At 33.9% G+C, this 14,210-nt stretch overlaps 1 protein-coding gene across 1 annotated transcript in view; it reads right to left on the reverse strand.

Annotated features, from left to right (window-relative positions):
* The window catches only part of LOC127869681 (nuclear distribution protein nudE-like 1), a 41,273-nt gene that overhangs the window by 15,500 nt on the left and 11,563 nt on the right, over positions 1–14,210 (reverse strand). The window contains 3 exon segments of the mRNA XM_052412339.1: positions 774–827; positions 1,408–1,556; positions 9,669–9,822. Coding sequence (XP_052268299.1) covers positions 774–827; positions 1,408–1,556; positions 9,669–9,822 — 357 coding nt within the window.

Consider the following 14,210-nt stretch of genomic DNA (forward strand, 5'->3'; position numbering starts at 1 on the left):
ATCAATAAACCAATGTTTTAACCATTTTTCATGATGATTGGGCAAAAAATGTGACTTCTAGAGTGTTTACAAGGTTTCTCTATAGCCAAATAAGGAAAACTGCCCCGCCCACTGGCAGCCATGTTTTTCAACGGACCGGAACCACTTTTGAACTCACCCAACATATCATTAAGACAAACATTTTGACAAAGTAACATGAAGATTGGTCATGAAATGTGACTTCTACAGTGTTTACAAGTTTTTTTCTTTTTTTTACCTAGTGACCTAGTTTTTGACCCGGCACGACCCAGTTTCGAACTCGACCGAGATTTCATTGAGACAAAGCTTCTGACCAGCTTTCATGAAGATTGGAAAATAAATGTGGCCCTCAAGAGTGTTTATGAACAAATGTGGACGGACAGACGGACGGACGGAAGACGGACAAAGACCAGCCACAAAAGCTCACCTGAGCAATCAGGTGAGCTAAAAAGAGGAGGTCCTGTATTTTTTCCCATTTTACAGGACCTGCTGTCCTGTAAAACTTTGCCTAGTTTGGATTTTGACTGCTCTCCCACCATGAGCTCAGTACCCACACTGTTATGGGCATCATCATCATCAGCAGCAGCATCTGCATCAGATCCTCATCACCAACACATTCATCATAATATTATGTATACAACAGAAACTTACATCTTACATCAGTTCCTCATTAAACAGCAATAAATGTTTTATAATTAACAAATAATTTCAATAATATTACATCATTCAGTATATGTGCATTTAAAACAGAAAACTTTGGTACCTGATTTAACCTGGTTTCAAAATCTTCTAACGAGACTACCGTGGCTCTGAAAGAACAGTTAACATTCAGGGAAAATATATGTAAGTATCATGTAAGTACACGGAAATTATGAATGTCCTTCAGTATTCAGAAATGTACGGACATGAGACATACATGTATGCTGAATTGCTTCAAGAGTTTAAAACAGTCATCAAAATGCAGGAAAATTAAGGCAGAGTTATCATATTTCATCAGTTAATTTAATTGGCCACTTAATAGATTTAGTTAAATACCACTGAAATTCAAAAACCCTTATAAATACCAAAATAATTTTATTTTGAAAATCATCCACTCATCAATCATTTATTTGTATAATTCATAACAAGAGATATAAAAAGACAAGTTATCTTTTCATTCCTGTCAATTCAAGTACATTTCGTAGTTTTGCTGCCTGTTTGCGATTAAATAAAAACTTGTTGAAAATTCCATGAATATGAGATCATGTTCCCTTCTGCTAAATATTGTGTACAACTGACAATAATTGCAATGTAATCTGGATTACTGTACATGGGAGACATAAAACTTCATTTGTCATACCGTTTAGCCCTCTCCAGTACATGGGAGACATAAAACTTCATTTGTCATACCGTTTAGCCCTCTCCAGGTCATCATTAGCCTGTTCTAATTCCCGTATGTATTTCTGAAGCTCGTCTTTAAAACCCCGCACTTGTGACAGCTCACTCTCCAGATCCGAGATCTGACCGTGACTCTGGGACTGTAAACACTCCAGCTTATGCTGAAAAGTACAGGAACAATTTTGTGTTCATTGCGTTCAAAACTGTCATAGAATTTCTTTCCATATCAGAGTATTTTTTTTTTAATTTTAACAAATTGATTGCATGTACTTTAAAAATCACCAAATTATTTACTAATTTCTACATGAAAGACATTTACAAACAATTAAGTCACCAGGCTCCACAACCTTATATAAGCTCAATTTCAAACTTAGTTACAACCTTAAATAATATACCAATGACAATGCTGGTAACATTAAATCTTAAGATTTCCATCAGTTAAGATTATCAAGAATGCTCTGTTATGAGAAATGGATTCTCCCAAAAACACCTTAATTTTTTATTTTTTTGCAATTTATAAAAAAGAACATCTTTGATTTTTACAGATTTTTTTTTACTTTTTTTTAAAGAAAATATTATAAACAAATTGATTTATCTGAAGCTATTAACAACAGGTTAGATTAATTATCTTAAAAAACATGTTTTTGATATGGAATAGAAAAACTTGTATGTAATTGTTGTAATAACACCTTTATTGGCGTGGGAAAACAGTGATAGCCATCGACATGCATGAATCTCACAAGTAATAATAAGAGCATTTCCACGCAGTGATAGCCATCGACATGCATGAATCTCACAAGTAATAAGAGCATTTCCACGCTGTGATAGCCATCGACATGCATGAATCTCACAAGTAATCAGTGATAGCCATCGACATGCATGAATCCCACAAGTAATAAGAGCATTTCCACGTGAACAACACAATTACAATAACTAACTGCTTGAAAAATGTGTAATTGACAATGGTGAAACCGCAACAAAAATATTGTCAAATTAATCACAACAACTTGCAGCTTTATTCTTTTACATTAATTTTTCCCATAATTTAATTGTTCTTGATAAAACTAAGAACATTTCAGACAAAGGAAGAAAGGCTACATTTAACATAGGTAATATCAGCTTCTGCCCTCAAGCTACTGTAAACATGACCTAATGTAAACATATCAGTTTCCTGCCAGACACATCAGGGGGGGGGGGGGTAATGCTGATGTAATATAATGTACTGGGCTCACATTCATTGTATTATTTTATGATTATCCTCAATCCTTCTCACACACTAGGTAGCTTCTAGCCCATCCCACAGTATGAAACACATAAGTATGTGTTACTGTACATGTATGTAATAACCCAGCATTCTCAGAATTGCTGCAATGATAAATCAACCCTTCAGTGGTATCTGGTGCTAGACAGACTGATAGGAGGGCCCACACACAGACTACTGATTATGATAGTTGTTAATTATGACCATGTTGTGTAATATGTCCAAGAAAATAGAAAATGTAAAAAAAAATAATGAAATAAAGTGCTGCAAACGTGTTTTACATAATAATAATGGCATTATTGAAAAAGAAATAAAAATACACAAAACGTTCAACAACAAGAGATGTGTTTGTTAGAAACACAATGGCCCCTTCTGCGCCGCTTTGAAGCCATATATTTGACCTTTGACCTTGAAGGATGACCTTGACCTTTCACCACTCAAAATGTGCAGCTCCATGAGATACACATGCATGCCAAATATCAAGTTGCTATCTTCAATATTGCAAAAGTTATGACCAATGTTAAAGTTTTCGGACAGATGGACAGACTGACTGAAGGACAGTTCAAAAACTATATGCCACCCTTCAAGGGCATAAAAAATAATACACAGATATAAACTCAGATATTTAATCTGATTTTGAAAACCCGTAGACAGGGTGCTTGAAATGTTCAGGAGTCAGATGACATTTTCAGTTGTCAAAATAAGTCTTGATATTTTGTTTTTGAATGTTGATTGATTGCTCAATATATATTTGCTTTGTATAAATAATATAAAATTATTTAAAATATGATTAAAATTATAAAGAATATTAGTAAACAAAAAAGCAATTTGTGTAATATAAATTAACTGTTTGTTTGTTTCATGGTAACATATCACTCAAAAAGATGCAAAGCAGATACTATGAATGAGTCAAAAGTGACAAAATAACAAAATGCTTGCATCAAATACAAGATTCCACTTCAATTGAAATTCATGTTAGAAATATTTTCTCAAAAATGGCAAAAAATTGACTTAACCCAAGGTATTTACAATGATACAGATATATACCAGTGTTTTTTTTCACTTAAAAGGGAAAGGTGGCGGGGCCCGTCCAAAGGGGAAAATGCGTCGTTTTTAGGAAAAGGGGAAAAATTAAAAATTCACTTGTTTATATGTAATGATATTTATTATATTAATACACATGTTTTGTATGAATATAATATTCACAGCTGAATGTCTTTGTCCTTTGTCCTTTTTCTTAAAATTAAAATATATATCAATGATTTTTTCAACATTTAAGTTTCAGACAGTTAAGCCTTCATGCACTGTCTCAGTTTTCTTAGCCTTTTTGAGTTTAATTGGGATCTTTCAAATCGAAAAAAATGGCAAATTTGAGCTTTTTTTATCAATAAAATGGACCAAAGTGGAATGATTTTATCAACAAATATTGACACAATATAGATACATCAGGTCTTTTCTTTGCCATTTTTAGGAGAAAAATGCAAATAATGTAAAAAGTCCACTGATTTGGGAAAAACTATTTAATACAACTCTTTATAATTATTCAAAATAATATAAATTATAGCTATATACGTTTTTAGTTGTTTATTAAATAAATTTGAGATATATTTATCATGATTATGAGACAGTTCTTTCTCAAAAAATAAAAATAATTTTTTTTTTTTTTTTTTTTTTTTAACTTCTGGAGGGGATTTTTTTACAAAATGGGGGAAAAATATATACTCTTTTTTGAGGGGAATGGGGCAGAATAGCGGCCCCGAAGTTACCATAAAAAAAACAGTGTATACTGTCCACATATTTTGAAGATAATGCATCCACCTTTGGAGTTTTGTTCTCTTTAAGTTGACAGAAGTTACTTTTATTGTGTATCTCTATGAAGGCAAACAACATGTATTCATCTTCGTTCTGTCTTCTAGGCTATTGTCAACATTCTTAACAAAAGAATTGCCACCTCTAGGGAATTGTGTTGCATTCAGCACTAGTTGACATCCAGTTGACCACGGGATATCATTTATCATATGAAATACAAGGACTTAATAACGACTTGGGCTTTCGTCCAAGGAAATAATGACTATTGCAAAATAAACAAGAGCACCGCCTTGCGGGTGCAGACCGCTCATCTATTTTCTTTTTAAAGGTGAAGGGACTCTCATTTTCAATCACAAAGGAGGGAGGGGTGGAGTGAAGAGCGGTGCATTGTGTGGGGGTGTGGACATTTATTACATATTTTTCCAAAAATACGAAAAAAAGGAAAAAAAAATCGGGGGGGGGGGGGGTGGGGGGGGGAGTGGGGGGGGATTCTTGGGTGCGATGGTTGGACGGTATTTCAAACATAAAATAATAAAAATAAATATTTGTGTTTTTTTAACCGTTTCATAAAAAAAATTGGGGGGGGGGTGAGGTGAGGGGGTATAGTGTGAGGGCTGTGGTGGTAATTTGTGAGATGATCTTAAAAAAAAAAAAAAAAAAATAGGGGGGGGGGATTCGGGTGGGGGGAGGGGGGGTGTGGGGGGGGGGGATTATTGGGTGCGATGGTTGACGGTATTTCAAACATAAAATAATCAAATAAATAGTTTTGTTTTTAACCGTTTTAAAAAAAAATTGGGGAGGGGGGTGGGGTGGGGGGGGGTATAGTGTGAGGGTGTGGTGGTCATTTGTGAGATGATCTTAAAAAAAAAAAAAAAAAAAAAAAAAAAATAGGGGGGGGGGGGGTTGGGGGGGGGGAGTCTATTGTGGTATGTCAGGTAAGAGTAGTTTTGTCAAAGTATCAATCAAATCTAATCATAAATAAAGAAGTTATGGCAATTTTAGAGAAATTTAATAATTTGACCTTGAGAATCAAGGTCATTCAAAGGTCAAGGTAAAATTCAACTTGCCAGGTACAGTAACCTCATGATAGCATGAAAGTATTTGAAGTTTGAAAGCAATAGCCTTGATACTTAAGAAGTAAAGTGGATCAAAACACAAAATTTAACCATATATTCAAAGTTACTAAGTCAAAAAAGGGCCATAATTCCGTAAAAATGACATCCAGAGTTATGCAACTTGTCCTTTTACTGTACCCTTATGATAGTTTGCTAGTGTTCCAAGTATGAAAGCAATATCTATGATACTTTAGGGGTAAAGTGGACCAAAACACAAAACTTAACCAAACTTTCAATTTTCTAAGTATAAAGGGCCCATAATTCCGTCCAAATGCCAGTCAGAGTTACATAACTTTGCCTGCACAGTCCCCTTACGGTAGTTAGTAAGTGTTGCAAGTATGAAAGCAATAGCTTTGATACTTAAGGAATAAAATGGACCTTAACACAAAACTTAACCAAAATTTTCAATTTTCTAAGTATAAAAAGGGCACATAATTCTGTCAAAATGCACGCCAGAGTTATCTAACTTTGCCTGCCCAGTCCCCTCATGATAGTAAGTAAGTGTACCAAGTTTGAATGCAATAGCATTGATACTTTCTGAAAAAAGTGGACCTAAACGCAAAACTTAACCAAATTTTCAATTTTCTAAGTATAAAAAGGGCACATAATTCAGTCAAAATGCACGCCAGAGTTATCTAACTTTGCCTGCCCAGTCCCCTCATGATAGTAAGTAAGTGTACCAAGTTTGAATGCAATAGCATTGATACTTTCTGAGAAAAGTGGACCTAAACGCAAAACTTAACCGGACGCCGACGCCAAGGTGATGACAATAGCTCATAATTTTTTTTCAAAAAATAGATGAGCTAAAAATAACAAGCTGTCAGAGGACAGCGCGCTCGACTATTCGAGTGCTTGACAGTATAACATAAGAAAACTTTAACATTTGCACGCTAACGCAGAGGCTAACACTAACGGTAACGCAGACGGTCACGCCGACGCCGGGTGAGTAGGATAGCTCCACTATATATATTTCATATATAATAGTCGAGCTAAAAAAAGTGTCCTGTAATAGAATTATTACTAAGGTGACATAAGTGATTAAGTAAAGACATTGAATGTAGAAACACATTATATTTATGATAAAAAGTTGAAAATATAAGTCGTGTTCTGAGAAAACTGGACAAACTGCATGTACGTAAAGTGTCGTCCCAGATTAGCCTGTGCAATCCACACAGGCTACTCAAGGACGACACTTTCCGCTTTTATTACATTTTTCGTTTAAATGAAGTCTCTTAATAGCACAAATCCAATTTAGGGGGAAAGTGTCATCCCTGATGAGCCTGTGCAGACTGCACAGGCTCATCTGTGACAACTCTTTACGCACATGAATTATGCCCAGTTTTCTCAGAACGCGACTCATATGTCCATGTAATTAATCAACATATGACAAGTTACAACAGTGTAAAAGGATAGTGTGGTAAAAAAACTGACCATTTATGATGGAAATTGATAATAAAGAAACATGTTATGTTGTTTTTGCCTAATACAATCTCAGCCAAACATGACCTGACCAGCGGCCATGTCCTGCAAAACATTGTTAGGTCCGGCCTGTACGTCCAATTTAAGTTACAAGACCGATTGTCTGCTAAACAATTGAGAATGAATTTGTTGGTTTGTCGCGGTTTGTTTTTTCGCCTTTGTAAGTTTTCTGTGTTGCAAAAAAAGTGATAGCACCTTTAAACACAGATTGCACCTGATTGGTCCCCCTTTCAGCATCATTATTATCTGACAAATGCTGGTCAGGACGGTCCAAATCCATGACAGCCTAGTTTCTTAATAAGATAATCCGATTATTAATTAATTGATACAAATATTTATGGGGGGGGGGGGATATTGCTAGTATAGTTACTATTAAGAAAACATATTCCCTTTTATAATCTACAGATAAAATGTAATATCATTTCTGCACAAGTTTTTTTTATTAATATTATCCCATTATCATACAAGACATAAAAGATGAAATAAATCATAGTTTATTGGCAATCCAGCAATAACAATTATTCCCTGCACACTTATTAAAAGAAATACCTTACAAGATGTTACATCTGGGTCAAATCTAGTTATCTACCGAAAACCCTATTGATTTGTTAAACAGCTGACAGCAGAATGACGTGTTATCTGATATAATTTAAATTTATCTACATGCAGAACACATGAACAATAACATGTGATTTTATTATGGATGATTAACAGACAAGAATTTAAACTATGTTAAATAATTAAAGCGCATGAGTATACATATTTGACAGATTCTAAAAAAATGTATACCAGTTAAGGCATAATATCATAGTTTTTTTGAAGGATTATTTGCAAGTTTAGAAGCATATGGAAACAAAAACGTATCATTTACATTTTTCTCATCTTTGTGCATTAAAAACTTGTATGAGTAGCTACAAAAACTCCAAAACTCCGGAAGTTGACTGATCGAAACACAGTCTAATTACAGTGAAACCAGAATGAATCATTTGTTGATAATCTGAGATGGTTTGTAACAGATTCCGTTAGAAGTGAAACAAAATAGCAGTATCATAAACATATTGTAATTTGTAATGGAGAGCACTATTAACAAAAAGCCTTTTCTCCAAACTTTAATAATGCCCATTGAAGAATACTTGAAAATGAATCTGCACAATAAATCAGAGCACAATACTTTGGAAAAATTAAAATAATGTACTATACGCACATTGTACTACATCATGAAAAATACCAGTCACAAAGTCTTTTTGCAAAACTGTCACAATGATCATAAAAGAATACTTGTGAATTTACCTTCATAAGAAATAAGAGCACTAAATTTAAATTGGAAATTCCGCTTTTATGGAACATTTATTTAAAGGAAGTCTCTTCCAAACAAATCATGTCTGGGCATATAATTTTGTCCCTGATTGCACAGTCTGCACAGGCTAATCTGGGACAAAACTTTATACACTTGCATTAAGCCCCTTTTCCCCCAGTCCGAGACTCAAATGAATGTGTCTCCTCAGGTTGAATCCGATCATTTTAAAAATATCAATGAAGATTGTTTGCCGCCGGAATTGTTTGACACTGGGTTAAATTTATGCCAAAACTGACAATATTGCAGGATTGTGCAAGCTGCATACATGTAAATAATTTGAGAAAACTGATTGTCTTTGACTCATGTACAAGATGTTGTACATGTAAGTTTTATTGTTACTAAAATCTAATCTGTATACTTTCAATAGAAAGTTGATAGACTTACTCTCTTTCACAAACTAATTTGTAAATAATAAGTTTTTTGTCACTTAATAAGAAGCAAAGTGAAAATGGCTTTTGCAACCAGCATAAAACCAGAACAGCCTACAAGTAACTCGCAGTCTGTTCAGGTATATGCTGTTTGCTGCTCATCATTACCCAAGGGTTGAAAATGAAGCCTTTGGAACTGGAATTTAGTAATAAAGATATTTAATTAAATATAACTTTCTATGGGACTACAAATGCTTCAAAATACGTATCTAAGTGATAAAGGGTTAAAGAACAAACATTTTTAACCGAAAGTGAAGATCTAAGCGTTAGTTGTCTCCCCTGCGCTACGAAGTTTTAATTCTGCATTCAAATTTAAAGCCCAGGCTTTACCCGTGAAAGAATTTAATGAGTACATGAATATGAATTCCTATTTGTGCATGCTTTTAATTGGTTCAAAGGATTTTCACAAAATACATCATGACTGTTTATTTGGGGCTAGAAAATTATGAAATTGTCGGAAAAATATGCAACCCATGCTTCATGTCATAATAACGCTTCTTCTTTTGAATATAAAATCAAGCTTTCCCATGACCTGGATTATTTGATTGCATGATAGTAAAATGGAAAATGTTGTTGTTCTTTTTTGCTAACAAATCCTATAAAATTGAGATTTAAAGTGTTGTCAATATTATGTCTATTAAGGTTCAACTTATAGAGCTGAATCAGCTGATTAGGAAGAAGATCTACTTGATGTGATACATAAACAAATATTTTTTTTAAACCTTCAATTGAGAATTTTTGGCAGTCATTTCGTAAACAATATTTTATAAGCATTGGAATGGGGCTGAATTTCCGCCCAAATTTGACCAAAAGAACAATGCTACCTTAAGTGAGTCAACCTCGTGCTGCAGTTTGGAGTTGTTCTGATCAAGGACCTCATTCTTCTTCTCCAGCTGTTGTAGTTGGGCCTCCAGCTCCGCCTCCAACTCCCTGCTGCTGATCTGGAACTCCTCCAACTCCTCGCGCGTCTCCTCCAGTCTGAAACAGGCATACATCAGAGTCTTGTTCTGGGAAAACTGGTCTAAATACATCTGTGTAAAGTGTTGTCCCATATTAGCCTGTAAAGTCTGCACAGGCTAATCAGGGACGACACTTTCCCCCTACATATGAAATTTTAGTTTAAAGGAAGTCTTACACATAAATACATTACAGCCTTAAACACCTTTGATAACATTAATTCATTCATAATAATTATGTAGGCTTTTCCTTGTGGGAAGGGGGCATTTAATAGGAGATCAATCATTTTGTTAGGATCAGTTGGATTTTTTCAGCCAGTGCAATAAGTCATGCACAATAGTGGACACGAATGAGCCTCAATCTGGGACAAATGGTTTTATTGAGTGTGCGTTAAGTGTCGTCCCAGATTTGCCTCTGCAAATTGCACATGTAATTGTTAATAATCAGGGACGACACTTTCCGCAAGTATGGAATTATTAATTAAAAGAAAGTCTTAAACAGAAAAACATTACAGCCTTAAAACACCTTTGATAACTTTAAATCAATCATAATCTGATATGAGACTTTACACACATGCATTAAGCCAAGAGGCTCATCAGTTCAGAAGAACAATAGTTTGGCAAAAAGCAGGGCATTAGCATAACATGACAGGAAACATTCAGTAAATTATGACATTTCAAATTTGGATACAAACATTTTGTGAACAACTCCAGTACCAGAAGCTAAATTAATAGCTAGATAATACACAGGTGTCTACTTGATTTAGGAGTTGAACGGCAAAGAACATCCAGTTTCAAACTTGTTAAGAGTTGTTTCACATAGTGTGAATTTATTATACAATTATACAGGCAGTAACATGGTATAACTGCACTGTTACAGAAGATGCATTAATTTCGATGACTTTTGGTCAATTATATAATTGATTGTACCCAAAGTAAAAACATGTTTCTTTGGGCTAGTGACAGTTAATTTATGCCCCATATAACACCCCTTTAGATAGATTAATAAACATTGTCTGCTGAATTATTAATACAGTCAATCACTTTGACCCAATATAAGCTAGTTGATATATTGATTCTCTTATCCAGAAGGTATTTATTAACAATGAGTGGTCCTATTTGTTTTTACATCAAACAGTTAAGTACAAAAGAAATCCTTATTAAAGTTTCTCTTCAATTAAGTTCAGTTATTTATCCCCAGTACATTTATTTCACATTGTAATACAATGTTGACATAAATTAGGAAAGGCTTTGACTTTTTGGCCTAATAAATGTGCAGCATTAAATCCACAAACAGAGGATTTGGGGATACATGTCCTAACAGTTAATATATCTACCCATGATAGGCGTGCTTCTAACTGTTCCATATTTGCACAAGTCAAGTTAAAAACATTCTGTAACCTGATCGTATTCAGTTTGTCTGAAATGTATCGATGGATCAATCTTTGATTTCAGCTTAATCACTATACAATGCTCACAAATGCTTTTCTGCAAGAGAATTAATTAGACTGTAGTTGACCGTAATTATAAGTGGCTTATTCTATAAGATTGCTTTGATGATAAATGTGAACTTACATTACATGTTTTTGTGCAGTTTTATAAGAAAATAGTGTAACATTCCTTTCTGTTTATTCTTAAAGATGAGCAAAATAATAAATGTATATTATAAGACCAGTCTCTTTTAAATGATTCAATCAAACAGCTTCTGAATGTACAGCCAATGATCATCAAATGGAATTCTGCCCTTTAATTTTTTTTAAGTTGTTTTATAAAAATAAATTGTTTAAAAATGTCAAACATATTTTTATAATTGAATTTGGAACACTTTTAGATTTATATACATTGTAAGAAAAAATACATCCTTAAACCATACATGACTGTTCTCCGAATTGGGTCGTGCAAGGATGTTCAAGTTCAACATACAATGTTTAATACAATAATACGGTCCATAAATGTTATGATGCAGCAATGCTAACAGTAGTTTGATTAGTTGTTGTAATTATACCCAGTTTAAGAGTTACATTAACACCTCTGTAGGAACGCATTCTATCTGCATGTACAGTGTAAAATACTTAAATACATGTAGTCACTTTAAAAGATTTAGGACACATCTAATTTGCAAATTTTAGAATCTCATCAAATATACCACACATTTAAATAGGGCATCTGTATTGGAACTAGTCAAGACACACAAGAGAGTTAGAGTTTACATTAATTGTTTGCTTGTTAAAATATTTGTAAGCTTTGTACAATATGTACAATTTAAATCCAATTTGCAACCAGTATTGATATGCAACAGTAACACTAAAAGTGGGAACAGAATAACAACTTGAAAATACAATGAGAAAATAACAATCTTGCCACACTGAAGTGAGCAATCAATTACACGTAAAGATTTTACTATTTACCACTTATCTGGCTCTTTTTATAAATGGTTTCATGCCTACTAGGCAAATGCAGATTTTTGGAAGATTTGTTAGTTCACTATGACCTCTTTATTTGTTAACACACAGATTTCTCAATTTGTTAAGTCAACAATCGCCCGATCATCATACACAGCACTAGCAAATACAATGAAATAAGCCAAATGTATTATACTAAATTACTGAACATGTTTCACAAGTAATTTAATTCTCCTTATCTAGCACTATTCAAATGAGTTCAGTAAATTGAGTGATAAAGGTACACACTTTAAATGAATTTTGATACAAGGGGGAGATTAAATAACTCTGGTATTTTTCAGTAAACAAACAAGAAGAATCAGTGCCTTAATACAACGGACAGGACGAACCTATTGTAATATTTATTTTAAGCTATGCAATGCATAAAGGCCACATCTGACATCTACTGAGGCCAGTCTGAGGTCTCTTGAAGCACTTTTATTAACCCTTTCACACTCAGCAGCAAATTGAAAATGGCTTTATGCAACCAGCATAAAACCAGACCAGCCTGCGAGTAATTCAAGAAACTCACAGGCTGTTCAGGTTATACACAGTTTGCTTCTCATCAGTATCTTACGGTTGTGAATTAATACTTCAAAACTTGAATCTATAACTTGGTCTTTAATTTATTTAGATTTTCTAAGGAACTGCAAATTGATCAAAATGCCCATCTGAGCAGAAAAAGGTTAATTTTAGAAAACAGTGTGTCTCAACTTCCTAACCACTAGCTTCGGAAGTTTTTATAAAAAAATGTTTTTGCAATATTGCGCAACTAAACTATTTCACTCTTTAAGTACCGTAAAATGCTGTGTATAACGCGCACTTTTTTTACCCCAAAATATAATTTTAAAAACTTGACCGCGTTATACACCACTACAGCCATGCCAAGAGATTTTTTCCTTGTCAGTTACCGAGTAACAGTAACTTGCACCATTCTGCTCCCTGTTGTTTTAACTGTAACTATGTTAATAATTGTTAAATTTATGATCTGAATATAGATGGACTGTGCTCCAGCTAGGCCTAAATTTGAGGGCGCCTCGCCCTGCCCTCCCGAACCTCCGCCATGCCCTTTCTAGGGCACCCCTGCCCTTTAAAAAAAAAATATATATATAATTTTTTTTTAAATATGATACTTAATCAATTTCTTATTACATTACAAGTAATTAATTTATTTCTCATTGTAGACATTATATTTAAATGGTTTAATAATAATGGGAATAATATATTCTAACAATTATTAATAACATATAAATTAACATGCAACAGGAAGCATTCCGGAAAAGCCCGCACACTTGAAAGTGCCCTTTTGACAAAAAAGCCCCCCTGCCCTTTTTAAATCCTAGCTGGAGCACTGGATGGACAAACGTTATAAAGTTAACTTAACATTAATATTTTCTATCTTTTTTAGGAACGTACACAGCATTTTAATCCAATAAACTTGAAGAAGAAAATGAAAAACAAGGAAGCCATTTTTATTTGAATGTTATTGTTTTTTCCCACAATATTATACCCTACTGTGCTAGCCTGCTAGGGTTACACAAGTTATTTTGGGGGCACCTTTTGATTTACAATAGTATGTCGGCAAGGTCTTTCCCAATATATTTATGATTATTTTTCTTGCTCTTCAAATGTGTTAATACAGGGTTTTTTATCTGATTTTGGGGAAAGGGCCTGGCCTATTTTGAGGGGAAAAAAATTGCACAAAACGCCGGATTTTGGGGGAAAAAATCACGCGAAAAGCCGGATTTTTTTGGAAAATAAGGAAAGTCTTAAATAATCAATTTAACATATGTTACTGTTTTTAAAACAAATTCAAGGCAGCAGATAATTTAATTATGCAATATTTTCAATTTTCTATGCTGGATCAGGAAAACTTATGGATTTAAAGGTAAAAAAAAAAAAAATCCAAGGGGAAAGGGCCGATTTTCGGCGGGTCTCAAAGAAGGAAAAAAAAACCTGTAATAAAAAT

Source organism: Dreissena polymorpha, chromosome 2, assembly GCF_020536995.1.
Source record: "Dreissena polymorpha isolate Duluth1 chromosome 2, UMN_Dpol_1.0, whole genome shotgun sequence".
Taxonomy (NCBI): Eukaryota; Metazoa; Mollusca; class Bivalvia; order Myida; family Dreissenidae; genus Dreissena; species Dreissena polymorpha.